Source organism: Impatiens glandulifera, chromosome 5, assembly GCF_907164915.1.
Source record: "Impatiens glandulifera chromosome 5, dImpGla2.1, whole genome shotgun sequence".
NCBI classification, from domain to species: domain Eukaryota; kingdom Viridiplantae; phylum Streptophyta; class Magnoliopsida; order Ericales; family Balsaminaceae; genus Impatiens; species Impatiens glandulifera.
The window spans coordinates 47,176,203-47,198,529 of NC_061866.1; the positions used below are offsets into that span (position 1 = coordinate 47,176,203).

Genomic DNA, 22,327 nt, shown 5'->3' on the forward strand with positions numbered 1-22,327 from the left:
ATAAAAGTTAACCATGGTTACTAAAAGAGGCTAAATGAGCCAATTTTTGATAGTACGTACGTTTAAATGACTTTTTATTAGTACATACGTTTAAGTGAGCTAGTTGTACAAGTATATACGTCTAAATGAGCTTTTTTCCTAAAAAATATTTACTCATTAAACTAAAATATAATTTATATTATAAATAATATTTTATTCAAAACATAGTCATACTCTCTAATCTCTACTTAACAAATTATTTAAATAATTATTTATTTAATTTATTCATTCTCCTATTATTTCTCTAAAAAAATTATAAAATAATATATATTTTTTAAAATATATATTTTTAATTGATTTATTAATTATGTCTTGTTAAAATATAATATATATATAGGTGCAACCGAACCGAACTGTCTCACGAGCTTTTCGAGCCGGCTCTATATATATTTGATTCGAGTTCGAATCTATCGAATTCGAGCCGAATTCGAATATGTTCGATAATATTTCGAGCCGAACTCGAACCTAAATTATTTTGTTCGATTATTCACGAGCCGCTCGCGAACTTTCATTTAATATTTATATATTTTTTATTTTTACTTTTTTCGAATCGAACTCGAATTTGAATATGTTCACATATTTCGAATCGAACTCGAATTAATATGTTCACATATTTCGAATCGAACTCGAATTTGAATTATTTCGAACTATGATTCGAAGTTGTTCGAATCAAGGTTCGAACAATTCGAATCGAACTCGAGTTCGAACTTTATTTCGAATCGAGCTCGAGCCAAATTTTATTGAATTTTTGAACTTCGAATCGAATTCGAATACCATTCATAATTTTCGAGCTCGAGCTCGAATATCATTTTTTTTTATTATTCGGTTCGATTCAGTTCGTTTGCACCTATATATATATATATAAAAATAAAAGATAACGACCAAAAATAAATATATTAATTATTTCACGAACCTTCTCTGTATAGGTTTAACCCATCTATCATTTTGATAAAGTGAATTAAAATATTCACTTAGGCCATGTTTGATTTGGGATATAAAGTGTATTATACTATTGTTATAGTATAAACTATAACAATAGTGTTTTAATATGGTGTTTTTTTATATTTTTACTATTAATTTATACCATATATAATTTATATTTTTGGTATAAAATATTAACTAGTCCCCTTATGTACAACACTATTCTTATATATATCATTTAATTTTTAATTTATCTTTAAGCTCTTTATTAATAATATATAATTATTATTATATAATATATTAAATATGTTTTATTTAATTTTAATATTTTATTATATATAATTATTTTTAATATAAATATTTTTAAAATATTTCAATATTTTAATTAAAAAATATTTATTTATTTTTATAATAATAATTTTATTAATTATTATTTTCTATATTTACTTATATTATAAATAATATTTTAATTTTAATTTATTTTATTACAATTATTAATCATATTTAAATTAAATAAACATAATTTATCATTTATATTATAATTAATTTTTTTATATTTTAATTAAAATTATGTTAATTATTAAATAATAGCGATACAATAATTTATAATAATAATAAAAAATATTATTTATAATGTAAATAAATATAAATAATAATATTAATAATAAAAATAATTTTAAATTAATATTTATACAAGTTATACTACATTTTTATAATATGTATACCAAACACAAAATTATAAACCATATACAACTTATACCATTTCTTATAATTTATATCAAACATCAATAACCTATACAACTTAACCACCCTATATTATTTATACCTCGTTACAATTTATACCCCTATACAACTTATACCCTATATAATTTGTACCACTTATCAAACACTACATCATTACAGTAAAATATAACTTATACTAAAAACAATATTGATTACAAAATATAGTCATACTCTTTGCTCAACAAATTACTTAGATAATTATTTATTTAATTTATTCATTCTCCTATTATTTCTTTAAAAAATATAATATAATATATATTTTTTTGAATATATATATTTTTAGTTGATTTATTAATTTTCCCTTGTTATTACTAAAAAAATTTATATTTATATATAAATAGATAAGCTAACGAAAAAATAAATAAGATAACGAACAAAAGAAATAAACATTTTGAATTATGTGTTAGGTAGTCATAATCACCCTTTCAAAACATTCTCTGCAACTCAACTCTGCCTACTAACAACAAAATATATAAATAGATAAGATAACAACAAAAGAAATAAATATTTTGAATTATGTGTTAGTTAGTCATAATCACTCTTTTACACCATTCTCTCCATATTACCAACAAACTATATAAATAGTTAAGCTAAAGACAAAAAAAAAAAATTAAATTATTTGTTAGTTAGTCATAATCACCCTATCTTTAACTACTCTATCATTTGTAAATTAAAATATTCACTCATTACACTAAAATATAATTTATACTAAAAATAATATTTGATTCAAAACATAGTCATACCTTCTACATAACAAATTATTTAAATAATTATTTATTTAATTTATTTTTCTCATATTATTTCTCTATAAAAATATAATATATATTTTAAAATATATATTTATATATTTGGTTAAATGATTTATTAAATTTTCTTTGTTATTAAATTAACGATAATATATATATATATAAATATAAAATATATAAATAAATAGACTAACAACAAAAGAGATAAATATTTTGATATTCTCTGCTTATCTTTAACTCCTCTATTATTAACAAGGTAAATTAAAATATTTACTCATTACACTAAAAATAATATTTAATTCAAAACATAGTCATACTCTCTGCCCAACAAATTATTTAAATAATTATTTATTTAAATAATAAGTTAACAAAAGAAATAAATATTTTGAATTATGTGTTAGTACAGTTATAATCACTCTTTCATAAAATTCTAAAAATAATATTCATTTATTAAACTAAAAATATAATTTATACTAAAAATAATATTGGATTCAAAACATAATTATACGTTCAAAAATTAATTAAATTTAATTTATTCATTCACCTATCATTTCTCTAAAAAAGTTAAATTTATTAATTTTCCATTTGTTATTACTCTAAAAAAATATAAATAGATAAGCGAACGACAAAATATATAAATAAATAAGCTAAAAAATTTATAAATAAACAAGATAATGACAAAAAAAATATTTTGAATTATGTGTTACCCTTTCAAAATATTCTCAGAGTACTGACACCTTAAGAACAAAAAATATATTTAGGTCATAATCACTCTTTCACAATATTCTCTGTGACACGACAAAAACAATATTTCAAAAAATATATTTAGGTCATCATCACTCTTTCACAATATTCTTTGTGACATGACAAAAACAATATTTTGAATTATGTAGTCATAATCAACTTTCACGATTCTCTGACTATTTTTAACTTTTATATCACTGACTCTACCATTAACCATGTGAATTTAAATATTCACTCGTTACACTAAAATATAATTTATACCAAAAATAATATTTGATTTAAAACTGAGTCATACTTTCTACTCAACAAATTACTTAAATAATTATTTATTTAATTTATTCATTCTCCTATTATTTTTCTAAAAAATATAATATAATATATATATATATATTTTAAAATATATATATTTATATATTTTGTTAGTTGATTTATTAATTTTCCTTATTATTACTTTAAAAAATATATAAATAGATAAGTTAAAAAAGTATATAAATAAACAAGCTAACTAAAAAATATATGTTTAAATAAGCTAACCAACAAAAGAAACAAATATTTTAAATTATGGGTTAGTTCGGTCATAATCATTCTTCCACAACATTCTTTTCATTTTTTTTAGTTCCTCTCCTCTGTTATTAATATTGAAATTTAAAATATAAAATGTTGTTAGTTTAGTTAGTTAATATAAAATGTTGTTAGTCTAGTTAGTTTAGTTAGTTAGAGAATTGTATTTGTTTTTTTTTTTTAAATTGACATAATTATTCATTTACTCTCACATATATATTCAAATTAACTACAACTTTTTTGATCTCAGATCTCACAATATGAACATTTTAAAATAAGTAACATTTGACATTTAAAAATTAAGCAACATTATATATATATATATATATATATATATATATATATATTTAAATTAAAATATTCACTCATTACATTTAAATATAATTTATACTAAAAGTAATATTTGATTAAAAACATAATCATGCTTAAATAATTAATTATTTAATATATTCATTCACCTATTATTTCTCTAAAAAAATATAATATAATATATATTTTTGTTAGTTGATTTATTAATTTTCCCATGTTATTACTCTAAAAAAATATATAAATAGATAAACTAACTATATAAATATATATATATATATATGAATAAACTAACGTCAAAATATATAAATAAAAGATATAAATAAATAAACTAAAAAAATATATAAATAAACAAGCTATAAACAAAATATATAAATAAATAAAATAACGAACAAAAACACAGAATAATGTCTTAGTCGGTCATACTCACAACATTCTCCATACTAACGACAAAATATATAAATAAGCAAACGACAGAATAAATAAATATTTTCAATTATATGTACAATGCAAACGAAAGAGAAAAGACTACGTGTCCTCCTGTTTCTAAGGTGACATTATTAAAGATTCTTTAGCTCTTATATTATTAATCTAATTATTATACTTTTATCCAATTTCATAGGTAAACCAAAATATTTTATCACTATCGTTATTTTTACAATTTTAATAAAAAATTGTTATTTCTCACTTATTAATCAATCTTTATTTTCAGCATTATTAAATAATTATTTTTTCTAATTTAGTCTTCAATTCTAACACTTTTGTTATTTTAACTACTACAGTATATAAATTGGTTTTAAAGTTATTTATAATTTAATAATAAAAAAATATCAATATCTAAAATTTAATACATATTTAATCAAAGTAATGGTACCAACTAATAGAAAATAAAGAGAACCATCTAGTGAAATAAAAATCAAGTTTGGTACTATAACTTATCACTCATTCCTTAAACTTAAAATGATTCTAACAACTTATAGCCAAATTAAATAATATATGATTTTTTATTTATTTAAAAAAGATTGATTAAATATAATTTAAAAGTTTGATAATTTTAGTAAAAGTATTAATATATAATAATAAATTATATATATTAAAAATATTTAAGATTTCATCATTTCTATTTCTAGATATCTGGTTTGACTATTGAATTATTTAAGTTTTTAATTAAATTTAAAAAAGTATACATAAATCATTTTTATATTTTAACTTTAACTAATTAATTCATTAAATTGTAAAAATCAAATTAAAAAAAGAAAAAGAAACTTTTTTTTTTCAATTTATGATGACGACGGCTTCAGGCTGAGGCTGGATATTGGTAACAAGGTAGCAAAAATATTGTGTTCGTGGGTTTTGTTTAGTTATTATAATAAAATTTATAAGAATAAAGTACTAATATTTTAATATTTAAACTGATATTAAAAAGTAAATAAAATGGAAATGGATTAATTTTGAATAAAAGAAAATTAAAAAGACAAACCTGTTGGCGTAAAAGGGCTGTTTCTGATGGGGTTTGAATTGAACCATACAGAATCGCAACCACCACCCACCACCACTTCAAAATCTTGACACGCGTCGGAGGCATCTTAATAAAAACTGGACCCACGATTTCTCTCCTTCCCTAAACCCCTTTGCATGAAGCCCTCGTTTCACCCATTTTCAACTATAAATACTCTCTTTCCCTTGAAGCTTTTCTTCACATCTATTCACTTCCCAAGTACTACTAATTACTTGGTAAGTCACTCACAATTCCCTCTTTCTCTTTCTGTCTCTGTTTTTCAATTCTATTGCATGCCAGTTTTTATTTATTTTTTTGATTTCTTCTGTAAGTTTAAGTTTGATTGATTGATTTCATCTTCTTAATTTTGATTTTGATTTTGATTTCATAGTTAGGGCTCTTCTATATCAATCCTTTACTGTTGTTCTTTTCTTCTTGTGACATTTCTTTATACATGCATGTTGTCTGCAGTCTGCAGATTAATTAGTTTTCTGTTTGGAGACATTGAGATTTTGTTGATTGTAGCGATTCGCATGCGACTATGAACTATAGATCTGCTTTCTTGAAGCTGGGTTTTGTTCAAATTAGCACAATCTCATACAAAATGAAATCTTTCGTTATAAACAAGAAAACCCATTACTTTTAGTTGTATCTTTCCATTATTGATATCATTTTTTTAAAAGGGTAATTTGTTTCTCTGCTCAAGGTTTCATATTTCTTCATTGTTTCCATTCATTTCATATTGTATACATGGAAGCAACAAATCTAGTCTTAGATTTATTGATTGTGTTTAGTTTGAACCAAAATTTTGACTGACTGTAAAGAGGCATTTAATGTTCTAAACCGAATGTATTCGTATTTCAAATGTCGTTTCAAGTGTGTGAGTGCATCTAGTTACTTGATTCCCCTGTTTATGTTAATTATTTTTTTTCCTTTTAGATCTGTGCAGAGAATATATTTGATATGGATCAATCGGACCCAAGTCAGCAACAGCATGCTGGAGCAGCAGGAAATCAAATGGGGGCTTACGGTTCTTCTTCCCAGCCGTATCCATCTGGTCCAGTTCAACCTCAAGCCGGTTTCGCTAACCCGCAGCACCAGCTAGCATACCAGCAAGCCCAACAGTTCCATCACCAGCATCAGCAACAGCATCAACAACAACAGCTTCAATCTTTCTGGGAAAACCAAATGCAAGAGATCGAAGAGACTGTGGATTTCAAGAACCACAGCCTCCCACTGGCCCGTATAAAGAAGATAATGAAGGCTGACAAGGATGTGAGAATGATCTCTGCTGAGGCTCCTGTTTTATTCGCAAAGGCGTGCGAGATGTTCATACAGGAGCTGACTCTGCAGTCGTGGCAACACACTGAAGAGCACAAGAGAAGGACTCTGCAGAAGAGCGATATCTCTGCTGCCTTATCGAGGAATGATGTTTTCGACTTTTTGGTTGATGTTATTCCTAGAGATGAACCGAAGGAGGAGGGACTAGGTGTGACTAAGACTACCATTCCTACTGTGGTTGACCCCACCGCAGCAGACTCGATGCCTTACTACTATGTTCCGTCTCAGCAGCAGCCCGTCTGTCCTCCTGGGGTGATTGTGGGAAAACCGGTTGATCAAGGTCCGGTGGTGTATGGAGGTCAGCCTGTGGCCTTTATGCCATGGAATCCAAGTCACCAACATCAACATCAGGCTGACAAACAATAGAGAGCATCTAATGAAATAGGTTGTTGGTACTTTGTTTTTCATGTGTTTGTGTTTGTATTTCAAATGTTGTTTCAAGTGCATCTGGTTACTTGATCTCCTGTTTATGTTAATTTTCTCTTCATTCTAAATCAGCTCCAATATTTAAGACCTAAACATCTTCAATAATTCTCTTCTTTTATTGGTTATATCTAAATTTACAGTTCATCTGAAGCATTGGGAGACTTTTCAACTTTTGAGGGATTAGAAATTGAATAGTCTATTGGTAGTCTATTGGAGTCGACTATAACTCCTAGAGTAAGAGGACTTGTAGGGGTGTGGAGAATGAAAATGGGGAATGAATGAGAATAAGAGAGGTCCTCCAACGACAACAACTTTAAGATATAATTTGTTGTTTATGTTGTATCTAGTTTGGTGAACTTCTCAAAATCCGTAGGTATACCCCAATTTTTACTTCGTAACTATACGCGTATACTTATATTAAAAATTTGTGTCGAAAATTCAAAATCTTGAAATCAGGTTACTTGATCTCCTGTTTATGTTGATTTTCTCTTCATTCTAAACCAACGAATGAAGACCTAAACTTCTTCAATTGGATTTCACAATCTTGTTAAACAATTTTCCGTAGAATAAAAAGATACAATGATGGTCATTATATTTGGTTCTCTTCTTTCATTGGTCATATCTAAATTCACAGTTCAAAGTATTGTGATGGCCATTATATTTGGTTCCTCTTCTTTTGGTTCCTCTTCTTTCATTGGTCATATCTAAATTCACAGTTAAGTTCATCCGAAACATTGTGAGACTTTTCAACTCCTAAAGGAGAGTTCATCCTGAATAGTAAAGAGGAGGTAAACATTGAAGGAGATGGTGTGGAGAATGAAAATGGGGATACCAAGAAATTCTAAAGACCAAATCTGGAGACAACAACTTTAAGATATAATTTGCTGTTTATGTTGTATCTAGTTTTTGTGAACTTCTCAAAATCCATAATGTAGGTATACCCCAATTTCTAATTAGTTCTCTATTCTTTATTCATAACTATACGCGTATACTTATATTAAGAATTTGTGTTGAAAATTCAAAATCTTGAAATCTCTACGAGATTTAAAAAAAACAGTACAAGTTCACCTTAAGTGAACTTGTGATGGCATGACAATAAAACGTTATATTTCAATGGAGCATTGGCATTTTTTGGTAAATAATCAATTGACATTTAAATACATCGTTGTAATACACTGTTATAGTTTATTAGATATAATTTTGTTGATAACCGTGTTTTTTGGACTGAGTCATTAAACATATATTACACCTAAACATCCTTAGGCAGTAAGACTATAATAAGGTGTACGAGAGAGTTTCTTATGGCTATGTTTGTTATCCAGTAGTATTGTAGATAAAGTATAATCATAACTGCAATAAATTATAATTAATGTTTGGTTGATTTATATTCATATCTATAGTATTATTTAGGTATTATTTATACCTTCAAAAGAGTATAATATTATACTTACTCATACCTATTACAAGAATATATAAACTTCTATAAATTTTAATATTTTATTTTTATCCTTTAATTTTTTTTTGTTAAAGTATTAAAATTTTAATAACTGTAGTATATTTTAAAATATAATAATAATAATTATAACTAAATATTTATTTATATTTAAGTGTGTTTAATTTTATAATTTAAATAATAATAATAATAATTCAATTATTTATTTTTATTTTTTAATTTATATATATATATATTATGAGTAATGATAGGGAACGCTGGGGCCGCGAATGTCCGCGAAAATAGAATATTCTATTTAAAAACGGAATATTCCCTCTCCTTATATTAATTAATTAGTCAATTGGTGGTGATTAATTAATTAATTTATCTTTCTTTCTCTCAATACTCAATTAATTTATCTCACTAATTAATTTATTTAAACCCTAAACTCTAAATCATAAACCCTAATTATCCTAATTATTAATAATTATTAAGTTAGTTTAGTTGAATTATAAATTTATAAGAAATGAGTGAAAAAATTAATTTATTAATAATTAGTCACCACCAATTGTGCAGAAAAAATAATTAACGTGATAATAGAAATATTAGATAAACATTTATAAACAATAAAACTAAAAAAATATTAATAAGTCATTAAAAAAAATAATGAAAAAAAGAAAAAAGAGGGCATAAAGAATAAATAAAAAATATTTGATAAATAAAAAAATTGAAAAGTCATAAAAATATAAAAAAATAAAAGAGATAAATTCATAATTCAACTAAACAATGATATTAATTAGGGTTTATGATTTAGGGTTTATGATTTAAGGTTTAAAATTTAAGGTTTAGAGTTTAGAATTTAGAGATTAGAGTTTAGTGAAAAAAGAAATTAATTAATAAATACAAGTTGTAAAGTGTTATTTTACCAGTTAAATGAGAGATAATAAATATAAGAAAATTAGTGAAATAATTAATCGTGATAATAGGATAAATTAATCGGTAGAAGTAGAAAAAAAAATAATTAGTAAAAGAAGAAAGAATATTCGGTGTTTAAAAGAATATTCTATTTTCGCGGACATTCGCGGCCCCAGATTCGCGTTCCCTATCATTACTCATATATTATATATATATATATATATATATATATATATATATATATATAATATATATATATATTACGTCTAAACAAAAATTATAGCATTTTAAGGTTAAAATTATTTATGGTGATAATTTTATAAATAATTAAATATAATAATTATTTTTAAAAAACTATGTTAATTAAAAAAATAGGTGACATATATAAAATTATTATTATTAATGTTTTATTTTATAAAAAAAAAATTAATATTGTTTTAATATACAAAAATTTATAATAATACAAAAATTTTAATTAACATATAAATAAGTTTTATTTATATAATTATATAAGATAAATTATAAGAATTATATATAAAAGAATGTAATTCATAAAATAGGATTATATAAGACTATGATGCATGATAAATGATTGTTATCAAATGTTGTTAATACGTTCAAATTAATTTCAAAGGCTGCACAATTATTGATAGAAGGTACACAAAATCTAGAAGACATATCCCAAGCTCTCAACATTAATGCACTTCATATTTTTTAAGACGGTATTCTCCTTTTTACTGAACTCATAAAACATAATGCATTCATCAAAAGTGTCTTAACGACATCAACAAATATCCACCGAAGAGTTGAAGCCTTAACGACATCAACATTCCTCTTTAACAAGACATACACTGAAACAAATGAAGGAACATACACATAATGTCTTTCAATTGAATTAGTGAAAGTTCATACCTCACTAATTCAAGTCTTGGAAACACCAAAAGAAGCAAGGGCTATGCCACCCTCTAAAGCAATTCTTCCACTACCCTTTAAATCAATGGTTCATCCACCCTCAAAGTTTTTGGGTAATAAAATTGCATATGGCAATGAAATCCCCTTACTTCTCCAAACTTTTTAATGATGTAGATAGATTGACTCTGTAGTAGAAGCTTATTCTGGGGTTGATCTTTCTAGAAGGGTAAAACATAAAGTATGTTTTCTGTTAACACTTTTTTCTGAAAAAATGAAAAGTCTACAAATATATTATTGTGTTTTGTAGAAAAAAATTTTTGCGACTGCATTCGTACACTTGACGTGCGAGAACTTACTCAGCCTAGAGAACAATAAATAAACAGTGATATCATTGATGCTTGAACACATTTATTAATCGTGAATTATAGACAACAAATAAGGTAGATTATTTCATCCCTTCTTTTATATACTCTACGAATAATAATATATTGTTAATACATTTTGTATTAGTGTATAATACACTCTCTGTTTTAAATATAAGACATTAATCGGCGCTTCGTTGAATTTAAGTCAACGCTCATAGAAGAAATGAAATAGTTCGAATTTTCCAAACAAAACATCGACAATGCTAACTTTATAAGTAAATCTCTTATTGAAATTAAGTAGTGTGTGGCAAAATATTATATAAATTACTTGACTGAGCCATGTAAATTGTCTTACAAAAGTGTAAAATTATTCACAAGAGCATGTAAAACCTTATTGTTACATGGAAATAAATGTTAAATGTCACCCCCATAAACTTATTTAATAATCCTTTTACTTTAATTTTTATTATTAAAAAATATTTAATATTGTATCTCTATCATTTTAATTTTTAATATATTAGTATGTTTTTTTAAATTATATATATATATATATATTTATTTGTTACCTATATAAATTTATTATTATTATTATATATATATATATATATATATATAATTCTTTATAAATTTAAAAGAATATATATATATATTAATTTAATATATAAAAAGAAATTGAAAAAATGTAATTTTTTCATTATTTATTATTTTGTTAGATTCAATAATTTAATTTCTCATAATTAAAAAATTATTCAAACTAAAATAAATAATAATTAATTATATATACTTAATTAAAATATTTAATCATTGCACTAAAATATAATTTATACTAAAAAATAATATTTGATTCAAAACATAATCATACTCTACTCAACAAATTACTTAAACAATTATTTATTTAATTTTTTTATTCACTTATTATTTTTCTAAAAATATATAATATAATATAATATATATATTTTAAAATGTATATATTTATATATTTTGTAAGTTAATTTATTAATTTTCCATTGTATTACTCTAAAAAAAATATAAAAATAGATAAGCTAAGGATAAAAATTTATAAATAAATAAGCTAAGGAGAAACAAAAAAAATATATATATATAATAAGCTAACAACAAAATATATAAATAAATAAGCTAAAAAAGTATATAAATAAACAAACTAACGATAAAGTATATAAACATTTTGAATTATGTGTTAGTCTGTCATAATTACCTTTTCACAACGTTCTCCATATATTTTAGCTCCTTTATCACTAGCTCAAAAAATTACTTAAATAATTATTTATTTAGTTTATTCATTTTGCACGATTATTTCTCTACAAAAATTTAATATAATATATATTTTAAAATATATATTTATATATTTTGTTAATTGATTTAATAATTTTCAATTATTATACTCTAAATAATATATTAAATAGATAAATTAGAGACAATATATATATATATATATATATATATGAATAAGCTAATTAATATTTAAATAAACAAGCTAACAAAAAAAATATATGTGTTAGTTGGTCATAATTTTTTTTAATATAGGTTAACTAGTGGTCAGGATCACAATTGACCCTTCAACGATATTCTCTTAGTATCTTTAGCTCCTCTAGCATTCATACAATGTGATATCTTTATGTGATATCTTTAGCTCCTGTAACATTCATACAATGTGATATCTTTAGCTCATGTAACATTCATGTAATACAATGAATTAAAATATTCACTCATTATACTTAAATTTAAATATAATTTATACTATATGCTCAAAAAATTAGTTAAACCCTCCACTTGCTTGAAGGAAATTTATTTAATTGATTAATTCACTTATTATTTTTCTAAAAAATATAATATAATATATATTTTTTTAAAAATATATATATTTAAAAATATATATTTTTTGTTAGTTTATTTATTATTATTTTTCTTATTATTACTCTAAAAATATATTAATAGATAAACTAAATATATATATAATAAAAAAAATTAAGCTAAAAAATATATAAATAAACAAACTAATAAAATTAAATGAGATAACAAAAAAAATAAACATTTTGAATTATGTGTTAATCAGTCATATTCACTCTTTCACAACCGAGCCTTTCACAACGAGCCGGCCCCTGAGATTTGGGCTGCCCTAACTATAATTAAAAAAAATAGATTAAAAAAAGGTTTTGGTGAGATTTGAACCCATGATCAACTAAAAACCTTACATAAGTATCTTCTACCACTAAGCCACAACCCTTTATGTTTAAAATTATAACAAATTTAATAAAATATCTTAGGTAACGACAAAATAATATATATAATATATAAATAATTAAGTTAAAAAAATATATAAAAAAACAAGCTAACGAACAAAATATTAAATTAAATAAGATAACGACAAAAAAATAAATAAACATTTTAAATTATGTGTTAGTCAGTCATAATCACTCTTTCACAACATTCTCTACATTCTACTAACTACTAAAGACAAAATCTATAAATAAACATTTTGAATTATGTGTTAATAGCTCATAATTATACTAAAATATAATTTATATTAAAAAAAAAAAATATTTGATTCAAAGTAGAGTCATACCTCACTCAACAAATTACTTTAATAATTATTTATTTAATTTTTTTATTTTCTTAATATTTCTCTAAAAAAATATATAATATAATATATATTTTTTTAATATATATATATATATTTTGTTTGGTGATTTATTAATTTTTCTTATTATTACTCTAAAAATATATTAATAAATAATCTAAATAAATATATATATATAATATATAAATAATTTAAGTTGAAAAATATAGAAATAAACAAGTTAAAAATCAAAATATAAAATTAAATAAGATAACGACAAAAAAAAGCAAACGACAAAATAAATGAATATCCACGACATTCTCTGCAAATCCTTAACTCCTCCTCTGACAAATATAAATTAAAATATAATATATATTTATATTTTTTTTAAATATATATATATATATATATTTTGTTAGTTGATTTATTAATTTTTTTCTTATTATTACTCTAAAAAATTTATTAATAGATAAGATAAGGAATATATATATATATATAAATAATTAAGCTAAAAAAATATATAAATAAACAAGTTAACCACAAAATATTAAATTAAATAAGATAACAACAACAAAAACATTTTAAATTATGTGTTAGTGAGTCATAATCACCATATCACAAAATTCTCTTCTCTCTATACTATTAACGATAAAATCTTTAAATAAATAAATAATCTAACGAAAAAATAAATAATTATTTTTAATTTTTGTCATAATTAACTTAACTAGATTCGCTGTCCATATTTAACTCTTCTATCATTTATCATTGAAAATGTAAATTAAAATATTCACCCATTTTACTAAAATATAAATTATACTAAAAATTAGATTTAATTCAAAGCAGAGTCATACCTCAACAAATTACATAAATAATTATTTATTTAAAATTTTCATTTTCCTATTATTTCTCTAAAAAATATAATAATATATAGAAAAATGATAGAGAACGCGATTTGAGACAGCGAATGATCTAGCGATGCCTATGTGGACATGTAGAATATTCTCCCTCCTATTATTAATTATTTTCTCTTTCCTATTATTAATTAATTATTTTCTCTCTCTTCTTATTAAATAATTTATATCCTATAAAATAAAAATAAAATAAAAAAGAGGCCATAAAAAATAAATAAAAAATATTTGATAAATAAATGAATTGAAAAATCATAAAAATAAAATAAGAATAAAAGAGATAAATTAATAATTCAACTAATCAGTGATATTAATTAGGGTTTAGAATTTAGTATATAGGATTTAGGGTTTAGAGTTTAGATTGTATGATTTAGAGTTTAGAGCATCCGCAGCGCAAATGACCTCTGCCCTCTTATTTTGTCAAATTAATGTTCCACCTCAGCATAAAGCGGGCACATATTGAACTTGGGCAAAACACTCCAATGCTTCTGCCCGCCCTCTTATCTAAATAATTTAAAGGTGTTTTAAATAAATAACTAATTTATACTATTATAACTAATATTCCTATATTATAGGAAATTTTAAGAATTTAAACTTTAAAACGTGTTAATATAATTAATAGAAAAATATACTAATTTATTTGAAATATATATTTATTAATTAAATATATATATAACTAATATTAAATAAATTGAAATATAAAATATTTTTATAATTTAAAATATATTATAATATTAAAAATAAAAATAAATTTGAGAATAAATTTGAGAATATATAACTAATATTCCTATATTATAGGAAAATTTGAGAATATATAACTAATATTTTTATATTATAATAAAATATAAAATATTTTTATAATTTAAAATATATTATAATATTATTATAATTTAATATATAATAAAAATAATTTAAAATATATTATAATATTATTATAATTTAATATATAATTAATATTATTATAATTTAATATATAATTAATATTTCTATTTTATAGTAAAACTTTAGAATATATATTTATTTAATGTTATTATAATATTACTTAAAAATAGTAAAAAAAAATATTATAATTAAATATATAACTAATATTCCTATATTATATAATATATTATATTATATAATCATGAAAAAGTCAGAAGAGGGCATGACCGGCATAGAGGGCACTGCCCTCTTTTTCCTTTTATCTACAATGCAAAAAATGAAAAAAACCAATGACCTGCCCTTTTCCACATTGTCCGGGCACAGGTCATACGTTGGAGATGCTCTTAGGGTTTAGAGTTTAGGATTTAGAGTTTAAGGTTTAGAATTTATTTAAACATATTGTTAAAATATTTAATGTGAGAGTTTGGTGTAAATTATTGAGTTATATTAACCGTTAAATGTTAAATGAGAGATAATAAATATCAAATAAATGAGTAAAATAATAATCGTGAGAATATGGATAAATGAGATAAATTAATTTGTAGAAATAGAGAGAGAAATTATTTAATAAGGGGAAAGAGAAATTAATTAATAAAAGGAGAGATAATATTCTACAAATTTTAATTATTATTATATTTTTATTTATTTATTAATTTCACCTGTCGGTAGATCATCGCTCTACCAGTCGTTGTCTCCCAGTCGCACTCTCTATCATTCCTCCAAAAAAGGAATTAGTAAATAAATAAAAATATAATAATAATTAAAACACGTTTATATAATATTCTCTCTCCTCTTATTAATTAATTTTTCTCTCCTCTTATTAAATAATCTTTCTCTATTTCTACAAATTAATTTATCTCATTTATCCATATTCTGACGATTGATATTTATTATCTCTTATTTAACGGTTAAAATAACTCTAAACCATAAACCTTAAACCCTAAACTTTAAACCCTAAACTCTAAATCCTAAATCCTAAACCCTAAACTTTAAACCATAAATTCTAAATACTAAATTCTAAACTCTAAACCCTAATTAATATACTGATGAGTTGAATTATGAATTTATCTCTTTTATTTTTATTTTATTTTTTATGACTTTTCAATTCATTTATTTATCAAATATTTTTTATTCATTTTTTATGGCCTATTTTTCTATTATTTTATAGGATATAAATTATTTGATAAAAAGAGAGAGAAAATAATTAATAATAGGAGAGAAAATAATTAATAATAGGAGAGAGAAAATAATTAATAATAGGAGAGCTAGACATCGCTGGATTATTGGTTTTCTCAAGTCGCTCTCTATCATTTTTCCTCCAAAAAAACATATAAATAAAGAGAAATAATTAGTTGAGGGAATTTAGTGAAGGAATTTGGTGAGGGATTGATTGTCATAATTTTATTCGCTGAAAAAATTAATTAATTTCTCTTTTTTCTCTTTCCTCCCACTTTTACATTTTCCAAATAATGAATGTGATATCAAGTCATTCCCTCACCAAATTCTCTCTCTATATCACTCCTCAACAACCTCATAAATAAATAAGTTAACGACAAAATATATAAATAAATAAGCTAAAGAATATATAAATAAACAAGTAAACAATTTTAGGGGTCCGATTAAGCGCTTTCTTCAACTTGCTTGCTCTATGAATAAATAAGCTAACAGAAAAAAAACTAAACTTTTTGAATTATGTATTAGTTATCATAATAACTCTTGACCCTTCCACAACATTCTCTTCATATTTTTAACTCAATGAATATTAACACATTACACTTAAATATAATTTATAACTCAATGAATATTAACACATTACACTTAAATATAATTTATAAGCTCAAAAATTACTTAAATAATTATTTATTTTATTTATTAATTCACCTATTATTTCTCTAAAAAAAATAATATAATATACATTTAAAAATATATATATATATATATATATATATATATTTAGTTGATTTATTAATTTTTAGTTTATTATTAATTTAAAAATATATAAATAAATAAACTAAAACGAAAATAAATAAATATTTTGATTGGTGTTAATCATCCTTTCACAAGATTCTCTTCATACTACTCACAAAATTCTCTGCATACTACTCACAAAAATATATAAATAAATAAAATAACGACAAAAAAAATTAATTATATGTTAGTCGGTTATAATCATCATCCACCACATTCTATGTCTATCTTTAACTCTTCTATCATTGACAATATAATTAAAATATTCACTCATTACAATAAAATATAATTTATATTAAATCATACCCCTGCTCAACAAATTATTTATTTAATTTATTCATTCTCCTATTATTTCTCTAAAAAAATATTATATAATATATATTTTTTAAATATATATATATTTATATATTTTGTTAGTTCATTTATTAACTTTCCTTCGTGTTATTCCAAAAAATAAATAAATTAATTAATGAAAAAAATATAAAAATAAATAAGCTAAAAAAGATATATAAATAAACAAGTAGGTCATAATCAACTCTCCAAAAAAAATTAAAATGTTCACCCATTGAACTTAAATACAATCTATACTACAACTAATATTTGATTCAAAACATAATCATACTCTTCTCAAAAAACTACTTAAATATTTATTTATTTAATTTATCCATTCACCTATTATTTATCTAAAAAATATAATATAATATATATTTTTTGAAATATATATATTTGTATATTTTGTTAGTTGATTTATTAATTTTCACTTGTTATTATTCTAAAATAATTAACTAAGCAAACGACAAAAGAAATAAACATTTTGAATTATAGTCATAATCACCTTCTACTACATTCTCTACCCATCTTTAACTTCTCCATATCATGACAATATAAATTAAAATATTCACTCATTACATTAAAATATAATTTATATTAAAAATAATATTTGATTGAAAGCAGTCATAAACCTATTCAACAAATTACTTAAACAATTATTTATTTAATTTATTCATTCTTTTATTATTTCTCTAAAAAAATATAATATATATATATATATATATATATTTATATATTTTTGTTAGTTAATTTATTAATTTTCCCTTATTGTTATTCTAATATATATATATATATATATATATATAAATAAATAAATAAGTTAACTAAAAAATATATAAATAAATAAGTTAAAAATATATGAATAAATAAGTTAACAAGAAATGAAATAAACTTTTTTAGTTGGTTATAATCACCCCTCCACAATATCCTCTTCATATTTTTAGCTCTTTTATCTTTGACAAAATATGAATTAAAATATTCACTCATTACACTTAAATATAATTTATACTAAAAATAATATTTTATTAAAAACATAGTCATACTTTACTCAACAAATTATTTAAACAATTATTTATTTAATTTATTCATTCTCTTATTATTTTTCTAAAAATAAATAATATAATATATATTTTTTTAAACTATATAAATTTATATATTTTGTAAGTTGATTTATTAATTTTACATTGTATTACTCTAAAAAAATATATAAATAGATAATCTAACGACAAAATATATAAATAAATAAGCTAATGAGAAACAAAATATATATATAATATGCTAACAATAAAATATATAAATAAATAATCTAAAAAAAAATATATATATATATATATAAACATTTTGAATTATGTGTTAGTAGGTTATATTCACCCTTCCACAACGTTCTCCTCAAAAAAATACTTAAATAATTATTTATTTAGTTTATTCATTCGCTCGATTATTTCTCTAAAAATATAATATAATATATATTTTAAAATAATTTCTCTCTATTCTCTCTTTCCTCTCACTTTTTTCTTTTTCCAACCAATGAGCAATGAGGTGATGTCAAGTCAATTCCCTCCCCTATCACTCCTCTTAATATATTATTTAGAGTAATAACAATAAAAAATTAATATATATATATATATATATATATATATATATATATCAAAATATATATTATATGAGGAGTGATAAGGGTGGGAATTTAAGAAGGGAATGTGAGAGAGAATGATTGTCATCACCTCACTAAGTATGAGTAAAGAGAGAAGAGAGATAAATTATTTGATTTTTTCAGCTAATCATATTGTGCCACGTTATTCTCTCACCCAAATTTCCTTTCCCTAATCTTAAATAGATAAGCTAGCCACAAAATATATATATATATATATATGAATAAACTAATTAATATTTAAATAAACAAGCTAACGAACAAAATATATAAATAAATAAGATAACAACAAAATATTTTTTTAAAATTATGTGTTAGTCGGTCAAATTTTTTTAATATGTGTTAGCTGGTCAATGACAGTTGACCCTTCCATAACATTTATCTTTAGCTCCTCTATCATTCATACAATGTATGAACGTGAATTAAAATATTCACTCATTATACTTAAATATAATTTATACTATATAATCTGCTCAAAAAATTACTTAAACCTACTTCTTGCTTTTACTGAGGGAGTTACTCCACTTGCTTGACATAAATTTATTTCATTTATTTATTCACTTATTATTTCTCTAAAAAATCTAATATAATATATTTTTTTTAAAATATAAATATTTTGTTAGTTGATTTATTAATTTTTTTTCTTATTATTTCTATACAAATATATTAATAGATAAACTAAATATATATATAATAAAATAATTAAGCTAAAATATATATAAATAAATTAGCTAACAATAAAATATAAAATTAAATAAGATAACGACAAAAAAATATATATTTTGAATTATGTGTTAGTTAGTCATTATCATTCTTTCACAACATTCTCTGAATACTACTAAAACATTCTCTGAATACTACTAACGAGAAAATCTATAAATAAATAAATAAATAAATAAATATATAAGAAAACGACAACATAAAAGAATATTTTGAATTATGTCAATCTTTAACTCTTCAATATTGACAATGTAAATTAAAATATAATATATATATATTTTAATATATATATATTATTAGTTGATTTATTAATTTTTTCTTATTATTACTTTAAAAAATATATTAATAGATAAGCTAATGAAAAAAAATATAATATATAAATAATTAAGCTAAAAAAAATATATAAATAAACAATCTATATGTTAGTTAATCATAATCACTCTTTCACAACATCCTCTACATACAAAATCTATAAATAAATAAGATAACGGACAAGATAAATGAATATTTTGAATTATGTGTTAGTCTGTCATAATCACCTTGAACAATATTCTAGCCAATTTTTAACTCCTCTATCATTGACAATCTAATTTAAAATATTCACTTATTACACTAAAATATAATTTATACTAAAAATAATATTAGATTCAAAGTAGAGTCATACCCACCCAACAAATTACTTTAATAATTATTTATTTAATTTTTTCATTTTCCTATTATTTCTCTAGAAATATATAATATAATATATATTTTGTTTGTTGATTTACTAATTTTTTTTTCTTATTATTACTCTCAAAATATATTAATAGACAAGCTAAATATATATATATATAATATAAATAATTAAGCTAAAAATATATAAATAAACAAGTTAAAGAATAAAATATAAAATTAAATAAGATAACGACAAAAAAATAAATAAGACGACAAAATAAATAAATATCCACGACATTCTGCCAATCTTTAACTCCTTCAATATTAATTACTCTAAAAAAATATATTAATAGCTAACGAAAATATATATATAAATAATTAAACTTAAAAATATATATAAATAAACAAGCTAACGAACAAAATATTAAATTAAATAAGATAACGACAAAAAAAAAATAAAATTTTAAATTATGTGTTAGTGAGCAATAATCATCTTATCACAACTTCACAACATTCTCTTCTTGGGAGGCAGCGACTGGGGGAGCGATGGTCTAAGTGGCCTGGCCCACAGGTAGAATTAATAAATAAATAAAAATATAATAATAATTAAGACTCTTATTAATTAATTTCTCTCTACTTTTATTAAATAATTTATTTCTCTATCTTTACAAATTAATTTATCCCATTTATCCCTATTCTCACGATTATTATTTTACTCATTTCTTTGAAATCTCTTATTTAACGGATAAAATAAACTTAACAATTTACAACAAACTCTCACATTAAATATTTTAATAATATGTTTAAATAAACCTTAAACCTTAAACCCTAAACTCTAAATCCTAAATGCTTAACTCTAAATCCTAAATCCTAAAACTTAATTAATATCACTAATTAGTTGAATTATGAATTTATCTCTTTTATTTTTATGACTTTTCAATTCCTTTATTTATAAAATATTTTTTATTTATTCTATGCACTCTTTTTTCTTTTTATTTTTATTTTTTTCTATTAACTTATTAATATTTTTTTAGTTTTATTACTTATAAATGTTTATCTAATATTTCTATTCTCACCGATTAATTATTTTCTTTCCAGGTAACTAATTATTAATCAATTAATTTTTTTCACTCATTTCTTTGATAAATTCATAATTCAACTAAATAAGAGATATTAATTAGGGTATAAGATTTAAGGTTTATGGTTTAAAATTTAGGATTTAGAATTTAATTTTTAAATAAATTAATTAACTAGAGATAAATTAATTAATTAGTAAGAGAGAAGGAGAGATAATTTTTTTTTTAATTTCACCATGTACAGACGATGGTCTAGTATAGATATGTATCATTTTTTGTAAATTAAAATATTAATCCATTACACTAAAATACAAATTATACTAAAAATAATATTTAATTCAAAGAGTCATACCACGCTAAGCAAATTACATAAATAATTACTTATTTAATTTATTTATTTTCCTATTATTTCTCTAAAAAAATATAATATAATATAATATATATTTATATATTTTGTTAGTTGATTTATTAATTTTTCTTTCTTGTTACTTTAAAAGAATATATTGATAAATAAGTTAACGATAAAATATAT

The 22,327-nt window shown here is 21.6% G+C and overlaps 1 protein-coding gene across 1 annotated transcript; it reads left to right on the forward strand.

Annotated features, from left to right (window-relative positions):
* The first annotated feature begins 6,537 nt into the window (after positions 1-6,537).
* On the forward strand, positions 6,538-7,411 carry LOC124940302 (nuclear transcription factor Y subunit C-2-like). Its single transcript, XM_047480811.1, has one exon. The coding sequence runs from the start codon at positions 6,562-6,564 to the stop codon at positions 7,303-7,305; it is 744 nt and encodes a 247-aa protein (XP_047336767.1). The 5' UTR covers positions 6,538-6,561; the 3' UTR covers positions 7,306-7,411.
* The last annotated feature ends 14,916 nt before the right edge of the window (positions 7,412-22,327 follow it).

Coding starts and splice junctions, on each gene's coding strand:
- LOC124940302 (XM_047480811.1), top strand. CDS start 6,562: ATGGATCAATCGGACCCAAGTCAGCAACAGCATGCTGGAGCAGCAGGA.